At 36.5% G+C, this 26,158-nt stretch overlaps 1 protein-coding gene across 2 annotated transcripts in view; it reads left to right on the top strand.

Moving 5' to 3' along the window:
- The window catches only part of LOC121880395 (protein abrupt-like), a 131,150-nt gene that overhangs the window by 103,012 nt on the left and 1,980 nt on the right, over positions 1-26,158 (top strand). The window contains exon 7 of one of the 2 annotated variants that reach the window (XM_042387584.1): positions 23,211-23,428. The exons of the other annotated variant lie outside the window; for it this stretch is intronic. Coding sequence (XP_042243518.1) covers positions 23,211-23,389 — 179 coding nt within the window. The 3' untranslated portion in view covers positions 23,390-23,428. The remainder of the gene's footprint in view (positions 1-23,210; positions 23,429-26,158) is intronic. 2 annotated transcript variants of the gene reach the window in all.

The following is a 26,158-nucleotide window of genomic DNA, read 5'->3' as shown; positions in this document are numbered from 1 at the left end:
GTGGAAGAGAAGTCACCCCAAGGCACCATTTCACCCATAAAATTTTAGTTCTCATGGTGTATTTTAAGATTATTTTCTTTAAATCAACACTGCACTTCATTATATATTATCAGTATGTAAAATATATTTCAAAATGACCAATAATTTGCTTGGAAACAGAAAAAAAGCGTTTAGTTGAAGAGAGTCTCAAGCAAGATGTTGCCTCCACTGAAAAGAGAGAGAGACTAACGCCTGTCTGGTGTGCAACAGGCTGGATGGCACGCCAGAAACTAGTTTCTTTACCTTCAATTATGTTCAATAATTGTTAAAATGACTAAAAAAGTTAATATTAAACCTTTAAAATTATTGAATAGTATAAACTTCTTGATATTTACTAAAATAGTAAGGAATTTAAGCCCTAAAACTGATTACTGTATTGGCGGACTAATACTACAACTGGTGGACCGCCAAATGCAAGCTTAAAACATGTTGAAGTCGGCTCGTAAATAACTCGTTAATCGAGATTGCTCGTTAACTGAAGTTAAGAATCTTATGGAAGGTAAATCGTTAACCGAAATCTCGTTAACCGAGGCTCTCGTTAACCGAGGGACCACTGTATTGTCTAAGAATTAATATTTCTTGTAACACTTACTATATTTACCGTACCTGCTTTTATTGTACCATCAAAACCGTTTTATTGGAAATTATCGTGTTAATAGATAAGTAATTAGCATTACAATAAACATAATTGCCAACAAGACATAATCCTGACAGCTCTGTCCTCTTGTTCAACCTTATTACTGTACAACCCATGTTGTACTGCTCCCCCTTTATACTTATGTTTTTCAATTCCACTGTAATTTATGTATACAGTGAACCCTCACTTTACGCGGTCAATTGAACCCACTGAGGCTCGCGTAAAGCGTAGAATGCGTAAAGTGAAGAACATAACGTATGGGATTAAATGAAATAGAGACCGGCTGACCCCCAAACTCCACTTTTTCCGACACAATACCTATGTTCTAGTAAAAATAACATCTTAATTTTATGATGGTACATGCACACAATTAATACTTAAGAGAAATAGAGAAATACAGTCGCCAAGTTAATGTCCATTCAAATAATGGACTCAACTCCCTCCCCCTCTTCTCACACTCTTGGCTCTTCCCTCTCTGAGAAATGTTTGGGGGAAAAACCACTAGATTTTAAGGTATAGTAATAAATAATACCTCAAACTAAAGTTAGGATAATATAATTGACATTGCTGGATTCCTTGTAAGACCAGCACAAAAGATAACATATTTACTCAGAGTAAACAAAATACTTAAAATAGATCTAAAATTTGTATGTCTAATGCAAAATCTATAATGCTTACGTTCAAAGTGATTATCAAATTGTAAGAATTCCAGCAATGTAAATTATATTCTGGCCGGATAATTTGTATGAATTTTATGAGCTAAATAAAAAATTATACTTCACCATGATATGAGTAGATGCACCGCAGAAAGGGAATTCGGTCCAGTGGGTACATGAATGTAGAACGTAGAAGTGAAACCGTGAAAGCGAGGGTTCACTGTACAGGGTTTATAAAAATAAAATAAAATAAACTTAAAATAAATAATAAATAAATAAAATTAATAAATATTGAAGTGATAACCGTGGTAACATTGTGAGATGTTCTTCTTACCACCATGCTATTGCACTATTCCAGGTGATACTAAATGTTACATAATACTTCCTTGAGATAAATGTAGCAGCTACCTCGACTTTGATACCTACTTGACTTACAACCACTGCAGACTACTTACATGCCCTGTCAGCACTAAAATTTTGTCAAATTACAGACGATTTTTTGTTTGTAATTCACTTTAAAATGGCTAAGGCTTTAAAGTGAGAGTTTTGTGGAGCTGAGAAGAAAAAGAGACACCTTTTTAGATTTTCTATGTATTATTTAAGCATTTTCGATTTTTTTTTCTTATCCAGGCACAGGTCACTGACCCACATTGGGGCCTGGGGGGCGAAAATTGAATAATAATAATAATGCAGTAATTCACAGTAAATAAAATTTATAATAAAAGTTAAAAAAATAATAATAAAATAATAACAATACTGTAATGATAATAAAGAAAAAGAAATCAATAGTGAGAAACACTTTATGTACAGTATGTTGTGTTGCCAATAGTAAGAGAAACAATTGAGACCCTGCAAGTGTGTGTAAATGAGGCAGAAAGACAGATCAGCAACTGGGACTTGGTCACAATATTCGTGATGCCATATGGCAGCAGGGTCTACCATTAGACAGCACATTATGCTTCCAATATCTTCCCAGGTGGTAGTACCTCCCTGTTTGATAGCTGGCCGCTACCTACTACCTGCTGAGCTTACGACCATTTCGACTTACGACCTGGATTTGGGTCCCTAACCCCGTCGTAAGTCAGGGAGGAGCTGTATATATCAGGTGCCTAAAAGAGAGCTCAGGTTCTCAACTGGCTCAGCCATTTTAATATTGTTATTAGTATCCACTCTGTAACTGTGTTTTTCTGGCTAAATAAACTGTTTCAATTCAATTCAATTCAACTGAATACGTGATGTAAACAGAGAGCTTGGTGTAAACCGTTTTAGTCCTCACTGTGAAACATTCTTTTTACTTATTCTTTTCATACAGTATTTATGGATACTGGTAACAGCTAAATTTAAAAGAATAAAATAAAATTTACAGAGTACCTTTCAAAAAATACTTCACAAACAAAAGACACGAATCAATTGAACATGTGATGTCGAACGTGAACTGTAAACATTGCATAACCCCGCGCCACGCTTAAAACTTGAAGATGGAATCAAAACATTGAGAATGGAATCTCACTATAGCCAACATTCTTATGTAAAAGTTTGCGTCTTACAAACAGCGTTCCCCTATTCATCAATTGCGTTACAACCAATTAAAGACAAAATACGCGTTTTAGCAGAAATGACTAACTTGTATGAGGGCTGTGACGTCATTCAAGACGGTGGCCAGCATTCAGCTGGCTGGATCTCGCGAAACTCACGATATTTTACGCCAAATATAAGACTTGGTTACATTAGTTAGTTCTCGTGAAATTCAAAAACATAAAATGAAATCACGCGAAATATGAGATCTTAATGTATAATATATTACAATACCTGTAGGGTACAGTACTTGTCAAATTGCTGGTATTCTGTATTTTGGATTTATGTTTTTCTTTATGATTTTATGTTATTCCTCACCCCTTTTTATGTTTGAAGACATTTCACTTCCATAATTAAATTTTTTAGCCATGAAAAGTGTGCTACAAAAAATATTTTTTAACATACTTTCAAGAGGAAGTACAGATACAGACCATGATCCTGAGTGTAAAGTCTGGTAAAAGAGGTTCTTTGTTCCAATTAATTTTGCTGTTATATGAGTTGGGGGACAAAATATTGGGCGAATATCAAGCATTCCATTTGTTTTACTTGACCCCCTAGTGTATGGGGGTTTCTCTGTAGTGAATAAAATATAAATGTGACTTCCCCATAGTGAAGGGGTAAAGCAACTTTATTAAGATAGTAATGAGTTTGTAAAAGATATTTTTGTTCAGCTTTACTGTACATACCTGTTATATTAGTCAAAAGTACTGAATGACTATACTACCTTAAATTTTTACGTCTAAAGCTTAATTTTATCATAAAGTTTGTTTGGCTGTTTAACTGTACAGTATTATGATATTTTTTTTTTTTTTTGGGGGGGGGGGAGGATCTATATGTAAATCAAGGGAAAGAGAAAAAATTATGGAATTATTGTACTGTACGCCTTAGATTTCTATGAGTAGGAACTGGAGCTTGGCCACTGACTTTGTAATTTAATGCCTGAGTGCTGGAGGTGTTTCTCTCTCTACTCTCAAAGCCATGATATTTGGAAAGCAAACAGACAGTGAAATCACCAATGTTTGGCCAAAAGGACATTAATGTATGTTTATAAGGAAATATATAATCTGCATTGTCAAGAAAACAATATGATATTTGTCAAAGGCCCATGCCTCTTGATATGAACCATGTACAGTCAAAAACAATAATAGAGGGACAGTTTATGGGGTACTGTATTTAGAGTGAATACCTAGATTATTTCTATTGACCAAACTCGAGGATGTGGATTAAGGAGATGTGTAGGAGAGAGATGGAAAGTAAGTAACTTAGAGGAGGGATATTTTTCATCACTCACATTGAAAATAATCACTACTATATATAATTTTGCTTATTCATATTGTCTAATATACAGTACTGTACCGGTATATATAAATTTCATCCACTTTTAAGCCAACCATATAAAGATATAGGAAAGGCATTAGGTAGTGTCAGTTTTATCAACTACATAGTATTATGTACAGTATATGAAGTTCATTTACTCGGTGTCCGCTCCATCCCCCACCGGCCTTAATTACCTCCCACAGATGTGAGGGCATGGAGGTCAAAACACCCATTTTGCCTCGGCTGGGCCACAAGACTGGGCAGAGCTTAAGGCCTGAGATAGTTCCAACTTCCAACCTCGTAACAAGTGTTTTATTGGGGGAGGGGGGGTTAGGGGCTTAAGACTTGTTCACACTCATGGTTTTTCACTGGCCTGACTTCAGTGTTTACCCTGTCCCTCGATTATTGTGTTAAGAGTTGATGTTTTACTTTTATGAAAGACAGTATTATTCATGTGGAATTCACAAAAGAAACACAATTGCCCATATTTGAATATATATTAGGTTATAATTCTTATCTCTTGGTGTATTTTTACAACATAATTGTTATGTATAGTTCTAATAATTTATTGTACAGAACACTATGTTTATGTGTTGGATGACCATAACAGCTGATAGAACAATCTGGTTCTGTATTTGTAGGGTTCTTTTGTTTATTTAATTGCTGACATATGCTTGTGAGTAATAATACTGTACTGTGCATATTTTTTGTATGGATATGTGTGCATGCTTTAATGTATGTGTGTATGTGGTTCTCTCTCTTAAGCTCATGCTTGCATGCATGCACATTGTGCACATGTACAGTAAACCTATACATTCATGTGTGAGTAAAGTATTCTGTACTTAACTTGTCCCCTGTTGTTATATACATAGACAACAGATATCCATAGGCAGAACAGAGGTGATAGACTGGTTGATTCTTTAACTACTCAAGAGAAGTCGCAGTCAAAACAAATATGATGCGCAAGATCAAAAAAATTACAGGTTGACAACCCTTTATCCGAAATTCCGAAAACCGAAAAGCTCTGAAAACCAAAAGTTTTTTTTGTGGGTCTTTTTTTTTGTTTTTTGTTTTTTTTGTTTAAACAGGGATTATCCCACCTGGACATAGATCACTGACTCACATCGGGGCCTGGTGGGCGAAAATGTAATAGTAATAATAATAATTATAATAATAATAATTATAATAATAATAATTATTCATAGTAAATAAGATTTTTAATTAAAATACTGTACACCAAAATAAAATAATATTGATAACAATAATAATAATAATAATAATAATAATAATAATAAAATATAATAATAAAATTAATAATAATAATAATAATAATAACAGTAACACTGTAATAAAATAGTAATAATAATAATAATAATAATACTGTAATAATAATAATAATAATAATAATAATAATAATAATAATAATAATAATTATAAAGAAATACAAGAATGAAAAAGATCAAAAGTGAGAAACGCGACCTAGACCTATGAATTATTATTATTATTATTATTATTATTATTATTATTATTATTATTATTATTATTATTATTATTATTATTATTATTATTATTATTATTATTATTATTATTTTTATTTTTATTATTATTATTATTCTCCCCGGCACCGATGTGGGTCAGTGATCTATTGGTGGGCTAATACAAAAAAAAAAAAACTAACCATTCTGAAAACCTAAAAATTCCGAAATCCGATATGCCTCTGGCCCCAAGGATATCGGATAAGGGATTGTCAACCAGTATAATCTGTTTAAAAAATAAGCAACATTCTGTTTTTATCATTAATAATTGCATAATTTTCCCATTGATTACCATATCTGTTTTAACAGCAACATATTTCTCACTCATTAGAGAATCAGAGAGTAAGATGTTTGTGGATTACAGTTGTCTATGTATGAAAATTGGGGACCAGTGTAAAAGCATATACGTACTGTAACCTGCCAGTGTTATTTTGTATGTGTAAGTTTGTACTGTAATGTTTATGTATGACATATTATGCATGTTGCTCGGACTTTGTTGTTTATTATACTGTAATGAAATTTGTCTGTGATAGATCATTTTATTTATTATCTAATAGGTTATGTATAACTTAATTAAATTGCAAAAAATTAAAAATAAATAATATATATATATATATATATATATATATATATATATATATATATATATATATATATATATATATATATATATATATATATATATATAATATATATATATATATATATATATATATATATATATATATATATATATATATATATATATATATATATATATATATATATATATTTCATTTTTAGTCCATATAACACGCGACTTTGAACATAATATCTTATCAGTTAGGATACTCGACCAGGCGGGGACTGAATGCTATCACCATCCCACAAGAGCATTTGTATGGTCGTAACTTTCCCTGTCCCATTCATTAGGTCGAGGTTCAGTCCTGGCTGGTGAGGTCGTTGATTTTATTATTTTGTATATTTATATACAGTATATATATATATATATATATATATATATATATATATATATATATATATATATATATATATATATATATATATATATATATATATATATATATATATATATATATATATATATATATATATACTGTATATATATATTAGAAACTCAATGTTGTACTGTATGTACAGTACAGTAATTATAAATTTTAATGTCATTGTGAGCTGGAAAATATTTGTAAAAATTATATACACAAGTGCCCCCTTTTCATTTTAGATTGTACTTTTTGTAGACAAACTAAGAGATTTACAAAATTCTTGAATTTGATAATTTTGTTTTGCAATGTCAATTTTAGTGCAATATTTTTTCTTTTTTTGTTAATGTAGACATTGTATACACATACATATATGTATGTAGTACTTTTGTTGTTTAAGACTTTTCTACATTTAGTTTCTCTTGTTCACCTTTGTTCTCTTTTGCCAGTTAAATTGTTATGGATTAATTGCTTCTGTGCACGTGCTTTTGTCTGATGTAATTTTCTGCAGTTTGCAATTAACACCATAATGTAATAAAAGATGATCACATTATTTTGTTTTGTATTTATTTTTTGTTAAATGTTTCTTCTGCATAATATTATTTTATTGTTTAAAAATTATGAAACAAGTTGGTAGAAAAAACTACAGTGATACCTCCATATAACTGACTTATCTCTCCATATAATTCATAAGATGGAGGGCTTCACATCTTATGGACCCTCGATATACTGTAATGGAATTTCCTCCATGTAGTCCGTTAAATAGAGATTTCACTGTATAATCTCAGTACTGTATTGTACTGTACTGGGTGTAATTCCAAATATTGTAGTGGATACTGTACAATATTTCATAAGAATGCATCATCCAGTGTTGTTAAAACAAGATAAAGTTTTTGTATCAGTTATCTTTATTTGTTGTCAGTTTTGTTTGGGGTGGATTGTGGGGTAAATAAACTTTAAAGAGAGTGTGATAGTGGATCTCTCCCACTGGGCGAAAGAAACTCAGATGTACAACAACCAACTTTATTCTTGTGATAATGGCATATACACCTGTGACAAGTACAGTACACAAAAACACACAAATAATCTCTGAACATGTCCACACTCTTTATTGTATATAGAGAAATGAGAGGTGTAGCCTAGCAGAGATATAATTAGTCACAGATATGATGCTCAAGAAGGAGACACGTATGGCCAACAAGATGGCGGTGGCACAAAATAGCGACCTTGCCAAGAGGCTGGGGCGCAAGGACATGTGTACTGTACAGTATGAAGATAGTGCCTCAGTGACAGTGTATTTCAGAATAGTTTTTCATGGGTACTGTATAGACAATAAGCTGGACACGGTGGCGGAGATCTCTATGGTCAGCGAAATATAGCATTAATGGTACTGTACTCACATATGATTATCTACTCCCCCATTGTAAATCCATTATGCACTGTTCTCTAAACTGTTACTGATTCCTGACCCAAGCGCTTCCTTGGTTATCGTCGTCTCCTCAGTCAATTCATATATTTTGCATCACTTAAATAGTAGGTCCTCGTTAATTAACACACCATTCCAGAAGGTCGTTCATTAACCGAAAATTTCGTTAACCGAAACCATTGTTTCAATGGGATATTGGGTAATTGGTTCCAGCTCACAGAAAGGTACAGTATATACAAAGTAAAGCCAAAAATGCATAAAGTCAGAAACACTCCTAAAATTTCCCTAAATCGTCCTTTAATCACTATATATATCGTACATATACACTAGAACTCTTAAATCACAACTGTAATGTGATTCAGGTGATTAATTTTATCTCTTGTGCAAAATATATGACGTTTATATTCAAATTATTCCCTGTGTTGCAAGGATTTCTGCAATGCAAATTATATTATCCTAACATTATTCTGAGATATTATATAAAATAAACACCTTAAAGGATAAAAGAAATCACCAACGCAAGGAGGGAGTTAGCCAGCGATCGTGAGAAGGGGGGGGGGGAGCGGGAGGTGAGGTGACAGTGTCTCTGGTGAAGTATAATTTGTTTATTTATTTGAGATTTTTGTTTTTAGCTCATAAAATTCATAGAAATTACCCGGCCAGAATATAATTTACATTGCTGGAATTCTTGTAAGATAGTGATAAGATATGAGTATAAACAAGCTAAAATTTGCATTAGACATACAAATTTTAGATCTAATTTAAGAATTTTATAAGGGAGAGCAAAAATTTTATCTTTTGTGCAAAATATGACGTTTATATTCAAATTATTCCCTGTCCTGTAAGGATTTCAGCAATGCAAGTTATATTATCCTAACTTTAGTCTGAGGTATTATTTATTTTTAAATGTGTAAACCTAGTCCTATTCCCCAAACGCTTAGAAGGTGGGAGAGGGGTGACATGTTTGACAGTTGGCACCTGTGGTGTGAAGTATTTAATTGTTAATTTATGTCCTTTAGATTGAGTTTTTGTTTTTTGCTCATAAAATTTAATAGAAGTGACTGGGTGAATTTAATCTCGTTGCTGGAATTCTTATAAGAGAGTGATTAATTTGAATGTAAACATAGAAGAGATCACTGAATTGGCTGAGTACCTCCTCAGTTTTTCAGCTGATGTTCAAAACAAAATGTGGTTTTCGTATGATTTCGTGAATCAAATTTGTTTTCGTTAACCGAATTGAAGATTCTTATGGAAGGTAATTGCTAAACCAAATTTTGTTAACCGAGTGCTTGTTCCAGAAGGTCGTTCGTTAACCGAAAATTTGGTTAACCGAAACCATTGTTTCAATGGTTTTTGGGTAATTGGTTCCAGCTTATCGAAAATTACATACAAACTAAAAATAAATGCAGTAAAGTACACTTACTTTGAGGTGTGCATGTAGAAGGCTCCTGGTTGATGATGATGATGATGATAATGATGATGATGGGAATTAGAATGGGGATGGAGGAGAAGGGAGAAGAGAAGGTATTGGGGTGGAAGAGAGGTCACCCCATGCCACCATTTCACCCATAAAATTTTAGTTCACTTGGTGTAATTCAAAATTATTTAATTTAAATCAACACTGCACTGCATTGTATATTGTCAATATGTAAAATTAACTTCACAATGACCAATAATTGTACTGTAAAAACGTAAAAATAGTTTATGTTCAAGAGAGTCTGAAGCAGGAAGCTTTCTCCACTGAGCAGGGACACACAATGACACCATTTTGGGTGTGTTGAGTGGCTGTTTACGCTAAAAACTAGTTCCCTGTACTTCAATTATGTTAAATAATTGTTAAAATGACTAAAAACTTTAAAATAAGATTTGGAAAATTATTGAATAGTACAACCTTCTTGATATTTACTCAAATGGTAACGAATTTAAGCCCTAGAACCGATTACTGTATTGGCGGACTAATACTACAGCTGGTGAGCAGGCGAAAACATGTTGGGAAAAATTCGTAAGGAATTCGTTAACCGAAATTTTTTCGTTAACCAAAGTGAAGAATCTTATGGAAGGTAATTCGTTAACCGAAATTTCGTTAACCGAGGGATCACTGTACACGCCATCTACAAGTTCAATGTACGTATACTGACAAAGATGGGTCATAGGCACTCAGTTGGGTGATGTGGCCTGGTTGAGGTGGTGTTGCCTGTCATTGTACGAGAGATTTACCAAGGTATCAGTGGTATTGGCCTGTTTTTGGAGCATCGGAGTACAGTACTGGTAGAAGGCGGTCACAATGAACCGAATTTCAGTGTTTCTACTTTCAAGGAAATTTCCTGATTTTAAAGAAATTTTGTGTGTGTGGTTAGTTAATTACAGTGAGTTTTGAGAGTTTCATTTGTACAGGTAAAAATAATAAAGATATTTGATGTAACTTGTGGGAAGATGTAGTACACCTGTATCTGTGTGCTCATTGTGCTACATCATGCTAACTCACTTTCTTAGTCTCCACTCAGGTTTATAGTACTTCAGTCTGCATCCTGTAAGAGTTTGATTTTTGCATTACTGGTAATTTGTGGGTGATGTGACTATCGGCATTATTAATTTACTTGGCACTGGGCCCAGGGTCGGAGACTTGAGACCAGTGTCTAACATAATTGCTCTATGGAAATAAACTTTAATTTTTTTACTGGAAGTTTTTCATCAAAGGAAATTTATAAGAAAATTTAATATATTTCTAAGGAAATTTGACAGTCTGATTGTGAAAATCGAATTTAAAAATGTAGAAGCACTGACAAGTTTCTGGACTATGAGTTAAAGGAACTTCTTTAGGGCAATTGCACACTCTTCTAAAATAAATGAATAATAATAGGGGAATGTTGGAATACAATTCAAACATCTTTGAAACTGATAGTGTTAAACATGCTTTACAAATATTTAAATAAATTAAATTACTGTACTATACCTGTACACATTTATACCCTGATAACTGATGCATATGTGGACTGTGAAAATTCGTTGGTTAGTGAATCAACAGTTATTGAAGCAGCTAGTAATTCCATGAGAATATAAAAATTTGTGAGGTTAGGGACCGTCAACCCCATAAATCCCATCTACCCTCGATATATCTCTGTTGTGTGACTATTAATTAAGGAATAAGAATAAATTGAGACTGTTATTTACCTGTGTTGAGGATGGTAGAGACAGTCGAGGATGGCAAGTCCAAGTCTCTACCAATCTTTACTGGTCCATCACCACACTTATAATACCTCATTACAACTTATCATGCCTCACATCACATCTTAGGGGCAGCAGAAGAACTATCACTGGGGTGTTTAGGCATGAAGCCGGAAATAACGAAAAATCACGAAGTCAGAGATGACATGGTAAGTGTAAACAAGTGCAGAGAGGCGGGAACAAGAGTTCGCACTCCGCCACTGCCCACAAAATTCAACAAAACTTGCGGGGTATTTCCCCAATATCTAATCGTCGGTTATGCAAAATGACAATTAATGGGACGTCGGCTTACTGGGTATACCTGTATACAGTAAAATCCCCATTAGTCGGAATCCCTCAAACCCGGAACTCTCCGATGCGAATTGAAATTTTCTCGGAAAATCTTTTCGAAAGCCAGAATTTTCCAGAAAATTCCAGCTTTGGGAACGATTTTCCGAGGAGCTCATTTTCCGGAAAATTCAGAGAAAATTTTCCCGATATCCGGAAAATTCCGGGGATGAGAGATAATTTTCCGGGCTTGAGAGATGTTGTACAGTAAGTCGTATAACGTCATCCCGCTCAACGTTGTTTCGGTACTACATCTCTAAACTTTAGAGACCAAAAATTTGTTTGACGTCCTGGTGATCCGATACTACGTCGTTTTGCGTAATCACGGACTACTTTCTACGGTGCATCACCAGTTCTTGTGTACGCTACGCTTTCTTGGCTTGGCGCACTGCCTCTCACGAAACATCACAGCATCCCCAAGTGACGCCAAGCCAGTCTCTGTTATAACTTCACATCATTCGTGTGTGCTTAAGTGCTTTTGCTCTAAAACTGTACTCTAACCATTCGAAATGGCTTCCGGGGTGCCCATCAAGTGCTACTGATGTTAGTGTAGTGAAGGGGCAACGTAAGACCATTACCCTTGCTACGAAAATGGATATATTAAGCCAATTTGAAAAAGGGGAACGTGCTGTGGACATACCCACTGTGCTTGGTCTTAACCCCCACAACGGTGCATACTATCCGGACCAACGCTGACAAGATTAAGGTTAGTGCTGGAAGTGGTACTACTCTCAGTGCAACTAAAACAACTCATACTAGAAGTACTGTGATAGAAAAAGTGGAAAAGATGTTGGCTATGTGGATGGAGGACCAGAATCAACATAATGCACCTGTGAGCCTTATGGCTATCCAGCATAAGGCAAGATCCTTGTTTGATGACATAAAGCTAAAATGTTGGTCCGCCCATCTTTTTGAGTATGTAACTATACATCTCCCCCACTAGCATGGGGGTGGATGCTTGGTAAGAAACTTTACTGGTTGGTGGTTAGCCTTTTGGCAACCTTCTCTGCTGTGATAGGGGTTGCATGTTTTTCCTAACTAATTGTGTTCCAGGGCACTCTTATGAGTTTTCTGCTTCTTTGTCACAGGTCTTACATGTGTGCTCCTCTGTTGGTACTTGTACACCCATTTCCCATTTGCATGGGTAGTCCAGTCTCAGTCGGTGGAGGATGGTTTCTTCCCATCTTGTCATATCCTTCATGAGTGGTGGTCTCTCATAATTCATGACCAAATAGAAACACCTGGCCGTTTGTGATTCTGGTACAGGTATTAATCTTCTCTGTTTTTTATATTTTCCACTGGGCAGTTCGTGTTAGTGTGGTCTTCTTTATTTGCTCCTGACTGAGTGGGATGTCCATCTCAATGTTTCACTGTCTTAGAGCAGCCGTGGCATCATTGTAGCTCGTTCATTCCCTGAGATTCCTTCACATGACTGTGTAGGTTTTCAACTCTTGTCCATATTGGTGCCTTGACAATGTCTCTCATAGCGTTATTCTGGGTAACCTCCAATTTCTCCCACTGCCACTCAGTGTTAAGAGCAGGTGTCGCATAGTCTGTTAATGATCGAATGGCGTGTATTTATAGCGTTCTTAGGACTACATGTCCCGCACCCACCTTGGGTCCTGTCATGGCTCTCATCATGTTGCCTATTCGGTCTCTTAGATAGTTTATCTCAGTGTCAAATTTGAGGCCTTTGTCAATCCAGATGCCCAGGTATTTGTATACATTGAACATTGTAGGGCAATACCTTGTATTTGCAGTTATGTCACCGGCTCATTGTGTCCAATCCTCATGGCTTTCGATTTTGGGATTGATATCTTGAGCCCGAGACTCGTACATTCTTCACTGATGAGGTCTAGTGCTCTTTGGACTTTGCTGATTTGGTTTTTGCCTTTTACTATCAGTGCTAAGTCGTCAGCATAGCATAGCAGTTTGGTACTCTCTTCAAAGGGGAGCCGACACAAGTTTTCCATGAGGATGTTGAAGAGAGTTGGACTAAGAACTCCTCCTTGTGGTGGGCCATTTTCCAGTCTTTGGTGATTTGAGACTTGTCCTTGACAGGTAACTCTTGCTGTTCTGTTTTGGAGATAGTCAGCAATCCAAGCCAGTTGGCATCCCTTGACGCCTTTCCGGGCCAGAGTGGATACAATGGTCTGTACATTTGCCAGCTCAAATGCTTTCTCTAGATCAAGGAATTCTACATTTGCCTTATTTTGACCAATTGATCCCAGGAGAGTGGCCAAACTGTGTGCAGTGCTGACACCTTTGGTGATTCCAAAGATATTGTAGTGAAGTGGTCCAGTTTTCCAGAGAAGTCGTGTAAGGATCATCCTTTCAGCGGTTTTGCCGATGCATGCTGTTAGTGATATTGGTCTGAAATTCTGGGGATCAAATTTGGGGGTGGGAACGATGTTTGCCCTTTTTCCAATCTGACGGGAGTTTGCCTGCTGACCATGATGCATTGATAACTGTGAGGAGAGCAAGTTCACCAGCAGATCCTGCATTACTGAGCAATGAGTAAGTTATACCATCACTGCCAGGGGCAGTGCCTTTGCTTATTTTTTGGCCCTTCTGATTTCTTCTATGGTAAATAGACAGTCTGTAGTGTCAGTTTGTTCAAGTACATATCTGACTATTACTTCTCTCTCCAATTGTACTTGCTGTAGATGAAGTCTTATTTCGGGAGGTAGTCGAGTTGTTGACAAGCGTTCTGCGAAGTGCTCTGCCAAGTGATTTGCTTCCTGAAGTGGCTGGGGGTGGTCTGGAGCTCTGGGCAGTTTTCCTGTTGCTATCTTGAGTTTTATCCAGAGTTCACTCAGGTTAGTGTGTGCATTAAAGGCTGCACACCACTCGAGCCATTTGTCTTCCCTAATTTTTTGAGTGATTTGAAGAGCATGTTGGACAGCAGTGATTTTGTTATCTGACCTCATCATTGTAGAACCAGTAGTCTTTGTGGTGTCTATTAGTAGGGTTTATTTTTGGTATTGCTTCCTCTGAACAACTGGAACAAGCTCAGTGGAGATGAATATGAGGTCCAGTGTACCTCCCAGTATTTGTGTTGGTTCCCCAGTATTAATGAGTGTGATTTCTGGAACATCTGTCAGCAGTTCCACTAGGTGTTGACCATCCTGGTTCGTTCTTGTAGTCTAATTGAAAGTTGGATGGTGGGCATTGAAGTCCCCAGTAATGAGCATAAGTTCCTGTGTTGCTATGTCAGTAGTTCACTGGCTTTTGGTCGTTAGAGTGGCAGTTTATAAATGTTGTATACTACAAAGCTGTCATTTGCCAGGTGTATCTGAACAGCTTGTGCCTCTACTCCATCTCCACTTCTGAGCTGGTGAAAATCATGCTGCCATGGAAGTTGGGCCCTTTTGGTAGAGTACTGCTGATGTCCAGGAAGGCAGATATGTTTATTTTTGACATGAGGGTTTCTTGTAGAATGAAGATGTCAATATTTTTAGCTATGGCTGTTTCTAGTGTAGTATGCCGTTTGCTGGTCAGACCTTTTGAGGGAAGTGCGGTGTTGGTTATATCCTCCCACTACTGGGCCAAGTTGAGTTGTGTTACATCTACCGGGGTATTGTTATTTTTCAATTCATATTTTTGGGTAGTTATACGTAATAGCCATTTTTTTTTATACAGTTACATTCACATACAGTCTTCACAAGAAATATGCAAAAAAAAAAAAAAAATTATTTATCATGAGGACAAAAACATAAAGGGATTAAACATTTATTTTATGTGTAGGAATCCTGGGAGGGGTAGCACCACAGGAGGGGATGCAGAGTCAGTACTCAGCCTTCAGCAAAGCTTTGAGTTGTTATTTTTATTTTTCAATTCGTATTTTTGGGTAGATATACCCGGTACGTAACTTTCTTATTATATTTTATACTCTATTACATGCGCACACATTGTTCATACAGAATGTGCCAAAAAATTTTAAGATAATTATCATAAGATCAAAAACATAAAGGGATTACACATGTATTAGTGTGTGGGAGCGAGCACTGAGGAAGGGAGGGAGTGAGCGACTGGCTGGTATTCCTTCACTCACTCACAGCTCTGCTGTCTCCTGCTAAATGGCAATGCAGTATTTTTATTATTTTATTTATCTGTTTATTAATTATTACAGGGTGTCCTCACTTAACGTCAGGGTTACGTTCCTAAAAATGCGACGTTATACGAAGCAACGTTAAGTGGATCAATTTTCCTCCTAAGAATGAAATACGGGAGATATATCCCCGCGCCTCCCTTTGCCCCATGAAATACATTTCATATACAAAAAATCATTGCCATTTCTATAGAAAATAGTGCATACATATACAACTACTAAGTTTGTATTGGTACTCACCGATGGGCGGAGGCGGTAGAGCGAGTGTGTGGTGGGTAGTGAAGCAGAGGAGGCGGATGGCGGGAGGGGAGGAGTATGGCAAGAGCGGAGGAGGAGGGTGGTGAGTCACTGAGACTCTGCACCAAGCCGAGAGAGCATAGCACGGCCAGACGAGAGAGAGGGTGATGTACAGTTGTACCCTACTTAACGCGGTCAATTGAACCCAGAGGGTCCCGCGTTAAGTGAAAACCGCGTTAAGTGAATAACAGAACATATGGGATTAATTCCAATAGAACCCAGCCCGACCCCCAAACTCCACTTTTTGACGACAAATAACTATGTTGTAGTAAAAATTCTATCTTAACTTTATGGTGGCATGAAAAACAAGTAATATAGAAGAGGTTAGGTTAGGAAAGATAAAGGTTAACATAGGAAAAATAAAGAATAGGTTAAAAAACGAAAATTTTTGAGGAACACTCACGGTAGTAGAAGAGATGGGTCGGCATACGGGGATGGAGGCTGGTTCCGAGGCAGAGGGCAGATTACTGCCCCTCAGGTGAATCACCATTACTAGGTGAATCACCATTACTAGGTGAATCAATATCACTGTCACTTACAGTTGTTATGGCTTCCCTGACAAATCCCTCAAAATCAACTTCACTATCACTATCACTGGCTTGGGCTGGCTGTGGTGGGTTGCGGGCGAAGAACTCGGTTATGCTTTGCTGACGGCTGGCTTTGATGTTGTCATGATACACCGTGATGTACGGCTCCATAGCCTGCACCTGTCGGGTATGGAAGACGTCATGGCGTTCATCGTCAGTGTCGCGGGAAACGATGGACTTAATTTTTTCTGTTAACTCTATGAGACACTTAATATCACTATGACTTAAACTAGGTTCTTCGGAGAATGACGCACCTTCTTCCTCCTCTTCACTGGCGGGTTCTTCTTCCAACATCTCGTCGGCAGTCACTTCAGGATCTCTGATCACCTCCATGATGTCTTCGTTGGTGGTCTCGGAGAAGCCTTCAGCTGTAATACTGAGCGCAGCTTCTCTGGCAAGGTCCACTGCTACTGCAACAGTCTGAACCTGACCAGTCACAGGTTCACTCCTCCTCTCACCTGGTATGCCATGCAACACATGTCTCCATGCGTGACGAATCGTAGCAATAGACAGCAGATCCCATGCCTCCACCAAGAAGTCTACAGCTTGTTTGACGTTAAACTTCTTCCAAAATTGTTTGACGAGAAGTTCTTGAGTCGCCGCCTCTTGTTCCTTGTCCTCGTCGCTTTTACTCTCGCTGTCGGTGTCACCCAGCTTACGCAACTCATCCTTGGTGTTGGTAGAGTCGTTCAGGAGCTTGAATTTCTTTGCCGAGTATGCAGCTTTAACATTGCAGATTAACTCCTGGTCCATGGGCTGGATTAATGACGTAGTGTTGGGAGGAAGGAAGACCACTTTTACGTTGGGGTGACGATCCATAAGTAGGGGCGAGTGTCCAGGTGCGTTGTCAAGGAGCAACAAAATATTGAAAGGAACATTCTGTTGCTCGCAGAATTTCTGCACGTCAGGAACAAAACAGTTGTCAAACCAGAAGAGGGACAGAGAAGAGGACATCCACGCCTTACGTGCGGTTAGCCAGTGGACATTAAGCTTGTTCATGTCCATATTCTTGTAGGCGTGCGGCTTGCGGGCTTTGTGAATCACCGATAACTTTGGTTTACAGGTACCGGAGGCATTGGTGGTAAACAGGACGGTGATGCGTTCCTTCTGCATCTTCCGGCCCCTTACCTTGCTCGCAGACTGGACAACGAAGGTCTTGGAAGGTAAATTTTTCCAGAAAAGACCAGATTCGTCCATGTTAAACACCTGGTCGTCACTGTACTGTCCTTCCTCCATAATCTCACGTAAAAACGGAGGAAAATCTCTAGCCGCCGCACGGTCAGCACTCGCTTCCTCACCAACAATGCTGATGTTGGTGACCTTGTTCCTCCTCTTAAACCTATGCAGCCAACCATACTCCTGCACTGAGCGCGTGTCCACCGCCATGTTGCGTCGCGCCTGACGCACCAAATAACTCACCAGCAAAGTTTCCACTTTTGCCAGCACCCTGTTCTGGCAATACCTGATAGATGAAGCACCTGCAGACTTTGTGATCTTCATGTGCTCCTTTATCTTGGCTGCATCCTTCTTTATTGTACGAATCGTAGATTCGTTGACGCCATGCTGGCGCGCGAGATCAACTTGGCGTCTTCCTTTCTCCAAATCTTGAACAATTTGGTACTTCAGCTCGTAGCTTAATGAACGTCGTGTCTTCTTTGGTTTAGTGCCGCTGGGTCCAGGTAAGGAAAGGTTTCTCTCTGGGGGTGGTGGTCCGGCGGAAGCCATTTTACGGAACAATGGATGCGCGTTAACCCGGCGTGGCCTTGAGGGATGAAACTGCCGCGGCTAGGTCAAGCGTCGTCTCTCCTCCCTCCCTCCCTCCCCGGGGTAGTCACGTCATAATACTTTAAGCCAATTACAGCTAGCAGCAGAGGGGGGTAGGGCTGCATGGCCAATCACAGTCCGAGACGTCATATGACGTCAGTGATAACGCAACAAAGACACACACTGCGCAACCTTACCGCGCCGCTTACCCAAGCGGAGGGAGGAGGAGGGAGAGGCAGGCAGGCAGGCGGGCGGGTGGGTGGCGCGTGGGCAAAATCTAAAAATAGCATCCGAGCCGGACACTCACCGCGTATATGTGGAAAAAACCCGCGTTAAGTGAAAGTTCAGCTTTGGCAAGGCACCGCGTATATGCGAAAACGCGTTAAGTGAAAGCGCGTTAAGCGGGGTAAAACTGTACCTTAAAATGTAGTCTGTGACGATGCAAAACAACGTAGTATCGGATCACCGGGACGTTAAATGAATATTTGGTCTGTAAAGTTTAGCAACGTAGTACCAAAACAACGTTAAGCAGGATGATGTTATACTAGTACTTACTGTATTATTATTACTATTATTATTATTATTATTATTATTATTATTATTATTATTATTATTATTATTATTATTTAATTGGTAAGATTATTATTATTATTTATTCCTCACATTTACTGGTACAGAATACATTCATTTATGTACTGTACAGTACAAAGAAAAAGTTCTTCCACACACAAACCTTCCAGCATCCTGCGTGGGTCGCAAGTGTTGTGCCCTCCCATAAGGTAGGTAATGTACCAAAGTTAAATAGTATTTTATTATTTTTTCATGTGTTAGGTAGTGAATTAGAGTAGTTGTGTGCTATTTATCATTAAGTAGGAAGGTTTTGTTCTTGTTTGTGAAATGATTTCGATTTTTGGGGGGTATGTTATTAGGGTATTTTTGTCATTGGGGAAGAGAACCTATTTCTCTCATATGTTTATTTATTCGTGAAATGTAAATTCACGTAATTAATGTTTTTTTTAGCCTAATCCATTTGTATCTCCAGTGATACCTGTATACTGTATTATAACACGGAAATTATCCCACTGTACGGGAAGATAGAACATAGAAAAATGAGTGCACTGAACAGAGCAAGTGTTCATATTTGCCATACAGTGTACAGGTATCCTTCATTTAACAATAGTTTACTTAGTGAGTTTTTGGTTTAGCGATTTAAAATTGTTAACACCCTTTTTCATTTAACAATCGTCAATTTTCGGTTTTATGATCTTCGACTCCCTGGGAAAAATTTGGGAGGGAAGTTGGGAAAACTGGGGATTCTGTGCTCGAAGTGCACATCATTACAGTACAGTGAGTTCTGCTATAACGCGCTTTTTGACAACGCGAATTGGCTCTTAACGTGATTTATGAATAGAGGAACGATATTTGTATAACGCGAACGCTTGTTTGCTGTAACGCGATTTTTGCTTACTATTTCTCCAATTTAGTGGTATTAACTGTGAATATGGTAAAGAAGAATTTCTCCAAGAAGCGTTCTGGTGATCACATTCCCAGTGATGATCGTAAAAGAAAGGCTATAACCCTTGAAGAGAAGCTCGATGTTATCTACCTCAAAATCACCCTTCTCCCCCATCAAGTTATATTCATATTTTTTCAAGGTAAAGTGTTACATTTACTGTATGATTTCATTATTAGATATGAATGTAACATTTATTTAGACTGTGCTATCCTTTGTGTTAGGCTAACTATTAAATTTTTTTTGATTTCAAGTAGTAATCTGCACCTAGCCCTATTTTCTCCATAAGCCCTGTTATTTCTATTATGCAAATTTCTATAACACGACGTTTTACAAGAACACAACTATCGCGTTATAGCAGAACTGACTGTACTGTAACTATAAAACCATAATATAAGAAAAACAAAAAGCATGGGTGTGTATGTGTGGGAAGTGACCGTATGTATTGAGGCAGTGAGCTGTAACTGTGGCCAGCCACACTCTCTATTCCGCCCATGTGATGTTACGGCATAGAGGCAGCAGCCATACGTCTCATGAGTCAACTTGGTGACTGCCAGGAAGAATTGTGTCATTTGTATACCGTACCAGTAAATATGAGGAATAAATGAAAATAATAATAATAATAATACCTAAAACCAAAAATACTGCATTGTTATTTGGCAATCATTTCATGGGACATGAGACAAAGAACAACCGAGAGATCTCCCATGTTGCTCCACCCTCCCCATTCTGGTACCCCTCTGCCGCTCTGTGGACTTACTGCCGAGCAAATAAGAAATGTTTATTACCTTTATGGTTTTGACTTTATGATAATTATTAATATTTTTTTTTTTTTGGACATTCTGTATGAACAATTATGTGGGCATGTAACAGAGTAAAAGAAAATGAAGAAAATTATTTAGTGTACAGGTATCTACCCAAAATTATGATTTGAACAATAACATAGCTCACAAATCAGCCTCACTCGCTCTGAGTGCTATTGGGTGGTGAGTCGACGACTTGACTAGGCAATTACATGCCTTCTCCACATACAGGGTATAATATTCCTCATTATCCCTCATTTAGCGATCCAATCATTTCACTTAACAATCGGTCTTTCAAGTACTATGCATCCCAATCATTAAATGAGGAATACTGAACCTGTATGTTTAATATTCATCATGACACTAAAAATAAATAACATGTGCATAATACATCTACTGTATGTTGAGCAAGATGTTGTCCAGGAAAAAATATTGCCCCATTATCCTCCCCTTAAAGAAGAAGAATAAGAAAATGGACCATCGTCTTCATGCTAGATAGAAATACTGTACAGTGAAGAATTTAATTTAATTGTAAAGGAATAAGTATGAAATGTATGGTCATGTATTTTACTTGTCATTGACATGTGTTACTGTCAAATATGTGAGATAAATTGCAGCTAAATTTTCAACGAGGTAACTTTTCTTTTCATCAAAGTGAATACAGCTCCTCCCCGACTTACGACAGGGTTAGGGACCCAAATCCAGGTCATAAGTCGAAATGGTCGTAAGTCGAAAATGCTTAAATAATACATAGAAAATCTAAAATAGGTCTCTTTTTCTTCTCAACACCACAAAACTCTCACTTTTAAGCTTGCCAGCCATTTTAAAGTGAATTACAGATGAAAATTTTGTCAGTACACTGACGTTGGGACTCGAAAATACGTAATTTGACAACATTTTGGTACTACTGAGGCAGATCGTAAGTGCGGGTGGTCGTAAGTCGGGGAGGAGCTGTAGTATCTTTGCAGTGTTTATAATAATCTTTTCTTTATACTATGGATAAAATCTGGTGAGGATCAAGTACTGTATGTTCATGATTACTAATGTAGCTGTGTGTAAGTTAAATTTCTTTATATTTTGAATAAACAATACTGCACATCTAGCAAAATTTAAAGAATCGTTTTGTCACCAAGGAAATTGCTTTGTAACATACATGTATATGAATATGGTGGTTGTATGAATTCATCAGAAAGCATTGCTACTTGTAGATTTCTTTATATCAGATACATTATTTCATCTTATAGTTTTGCACTTGATTTAGCTTTGTTGAGGTAGAGGGATGATTCCGTAAGCTTTTTTGCTTATGTTCATTGCTTGTCTTCTGTCTCCTAATTTTGTTTATATGGTTTCCTGATCTAAAGGCAGTAGTCTCCAAGGTAGAAAGTTGTACCTGTACTCTGCATGGAAATGCCTTCATATTGTTGATATTTTAGTTGAATGATAGCCCAGTTTTGAGAACTGCTTGTAGCTTATTTATGGGTCCCAGAATGTGATTATATGGGCTCACGTGTTTATATATATATATACTGTATATATATATATATATACTGTATATATATATATATATATATATATATATATATATATATATATATATATATATATATATATATATATATATATATATATATATATATATATATATATATATATATATATATATATATATATATATATATATAGAACAATGACCTCACCAGCCATAAGTGGCACAGGCAATCCCCATTGGAGGTTATGGCTCCATCAGCTCGATGAACAGGTTTTGTGTGAAATATACAAAGTCTAGGATTGCTTTTAGTGTCCTTGTGGCGTGGTGGTAGCGTTCCCTGGTCACACGCATAAGGTCGAGGGTTAGAGTCCAGGCTGGTGAGGTCGTTGTTATATGTTGAAGTCTGCGTGCTATATGGACTAAATGAAATATATATATATATATATATATATATATATATATATATATATATATATATATATATATATATATATATATATATATATATATATATATATATATATATATATATATATATATATATATTATATACACCCTTATTGGCAATACAGGAAGCATGAAGATGTACTCATTAGTACTATTGAGTTTATTGTCTTATCGTAGGCTGCCTGGCATAAATGAGAAGATCGGCTGCTATTAGTCTGACAAAATATATTCTTTATGTGACCCATTTTCCCATTTGCAAGTAAAGGGAACAATGACTCATATCGAGTGAAAGTGTCGCTAATAAAGATGAGCTAAAGCTATAATGCCCTCAGCTTTTGTCCCTTGATCGTTTCATGCTTTATGCTCCATCTGTATCCCATTCCCTGGTATCATAAATGCATCCCTGTTCACTAAGAACTGCAGTAGTTCTCAGCTTCCTTCTATTCCCTCTTGATTGACTCTTGTTTGCCTTGTTTCAGATATGGCACTAAATTTGTCGACAGGCAGCAGTCCGAAAGATACTAAAAGATGGCCCTCCCGACAACCTGTTAATTGCCAATATTGCGGAGTTCGCATATCGATGGCTTTCAATCTCCGAAATCACGTCAAGCGATGCAAAATGCGGCCCTACAATGCCAGCACGTACGAGCCCATATAACCACCATCTCCTCCTCCTCTCCTAGCAAGGCGTAGTCAGGTGAGATGCTAGTAAAATGCTAGAAGCAGTTATGTGACTACCAGCCAATATGAGCCTTGGATAAACTTAAAATTGAGATTATTTCTTCAAATGCACAAGACAGTACCCAAAGTTGGCAGTGAATCACAGGCTGGATATTGCCCTTTACGTCACATTCGTAGGATTAATGTTGTCTGTATACTTTCTTAGATAAAGCTTTAGACAGAATGCGTCTAGACTTAAAATGATGACTTTTATGTAGATAGGTGTGGTGTAAATTCCGAAAACTTCTTTTATCATCACGTATGTACAGATGCGTTAAACTTATCCGACGACAATATTTTGTTATTTTGAACAGATAATTCTCTTTTTTCATATTTCTTTGATAATTTGCGACTGAAAAGGAGAGATGGAATTTTTTCACATATATGATGTGTTTTTTGGCATGTAAACCAATTTTTAAACGTGTTAGTGTACAATTTCATAAAAGTTTTTTAAATATCTAAAAAGTTTTTTCTCATCTCTTCACTCATTTCGTAAAATTGAGTATGTGCAGTGTAGCATTTTGCTCCATAATGTTGGGTTTATCAACTAAGTTGAACCCAGTTTAATATCCTTGACAATTATCTCAGTTCACAGAAGTTCACTAGTTGTTCATTGGTGAGTGAGTCACAACTTCCTTGGTGAATTCACTGCCATTTTTATCTTTTATTGTTTAATATATATATATATATATATATATATATACCCTGAAGATGTGAATTACATGCGCTTGGGAACTTCGTGTTTTCTTCTTTTGTGGTTATCAGCATATACCTATCACGCCCACCTACAGTGATTTATATATATATATATATATATATATATATATATATATATATATATATATATATATATATATATATATATATATATATATATATATATATATATATATATATATATATATATATTATAGTTTCACCTGAAAGGATTATATCACATGTATATTAAACATTACAGATAAGAAATTAGCGGTGACTATACTGATGAGGTACAGTTCAATAACCAGCCACAGTCAGGTAACTTCTTTGAATTGTGACTGTTTATAAGGAAACCAGAAGCGGGTTCAGTTATTGAAGCATTGTTTTTTAATTGAAACTTTTTCATCTCCCATACTTATTTATTTTTATAATTTTATTTTGTAGGGTTACCAGGTTCTCCCAGTAAGATAAAATTTTTTATGTATATTAAGATACAGTGAGTTCTGCTATAACGCGTGTTTTGATAACGCGAATTTGCTCTAACGCGATTTATGAATTCGGAACAATATTTGTATAACGCGATCGCTTGTTTGCTATAACGCGATTTTTGCTTACTATTTCTCCAATTTTGTGGTATTAACTGTGAATATGGTAAAGAAGAATATCTCCAAAAAGCATTCTGATGATAGAATTCCCGGTGATTATCGTAAAAGAAAGGATATAACACTTGAAGAGAAGCTTGATGTTATCAACCTCAAAATCACCCTTCTCCCCCATCAAGTTACATTCATATTTTTTCAAGGTAAAGTGTTAAATTTACTGTATGATTTCATTATTAGATATGAATGTAACATTTATTTAGACTGTGCTATCCTTTGTGTTAGGCTAACTACTAAATTTTTTCGATTTCGAGTAATCTGCACCTAACCCTATTTTCTCCATAAGCCCTGTTATTTCTATTACGCGATTTTCTATAACACGATATTTTACAAGAACACAATTATCGCGTTATAGCAGAACTACCTGTACATTATTTGCTCTAAATATGAGGTAAGTCGTGCTTCATAATTTCCATTATTTAGGGAGTGTATTGTTAATATGCTGTATTTGTATAAGACATTCAGCTTTTACTGTGACTTCAACTATTTTGCTTCAAATTTTAAATATATCAGGATATAATGGGATCTGTTTATTATTTTGGAGTGTTGTAACCCCTTGTTGGCCATTTGGAGAACTATTTTGTTTTTTAAGAACAATTCAATTGTGTTTTCCCACGTTTGATGTTTTAGGAGATTTTTCTCCCTCTTTTTCCAAAGAGACTTTGTAATGTAATTTTTTTTTCATTTCATCACTTATCATCTTGCTAGCCGTTAAGGCGGTTGATTTGCTAATGGCTCAGTGTTAGTACAGGAGCAAACCAGAATACCCAAAGAAAACTTTTGATGTTTAGTAGGGTCACACAGGATGACACCCTTCTCTTCTCTCTTTGGTCCTCAGCCAGAGATTGAACTCAGGACACTGTAGTGAGAGAGGTGCACATTACTGCTGTACTGTACCACCAACACTACTATGGACTAAATCTATTGCCTAACCTCTCTAAGTTCTTATCTGAAAACAATCAATTATATTAAACACTGTGAAGAAAAAGAAGTGAAGATGTATTTGGTAGTGTAGTGGTGCATCCCGCTAACATACTGCAGTTAACCAACTTGTGTGACTTGTAACAGTTGTTAAGTTTGTTAGAAATAGACAGAGCCTACGTAATAGGTTGGTTTGTGGCAGATCTGAGCCACAGCGTCCATGGTTGAATGTGACTCAGTGCTTTGTTTTTGTTTTTGTGATTTAGTCCCTGATGACTATTTTGGAAATTTACCTTTAATCTTTTGACCACATTACCTTATAGCAATTCATTATTTTTTGTTCTCTGGGCCATCTTTTTGTGTTGCTTTTGTATACAGAAAATAATGTAGTATCATTATAATTACCTGAGAACTGTATGTTGACAGAG

This window comes from Homarus americanus, unplaced genomic scaffold (assembly GCF_018991925.1).
Source record: "Homarus americanus isolate GMGI-L3 unplaced genomic scaffold, GMGI_Hamer_2.0 scaffold50165, whole genome shotgun sequence".
NCBI classification, from domain to species: domain Eukaryota; kingdom Metazoa; phylum Arthropoda; class Malacostraca; order Decapoda; family Nephropidae; genus Homarus; species Homarus americanus.
Note: the sequence above shows the minus strand (reverse complement) of the source record. Positions and strands in the feature narration are given on the sequence as shown.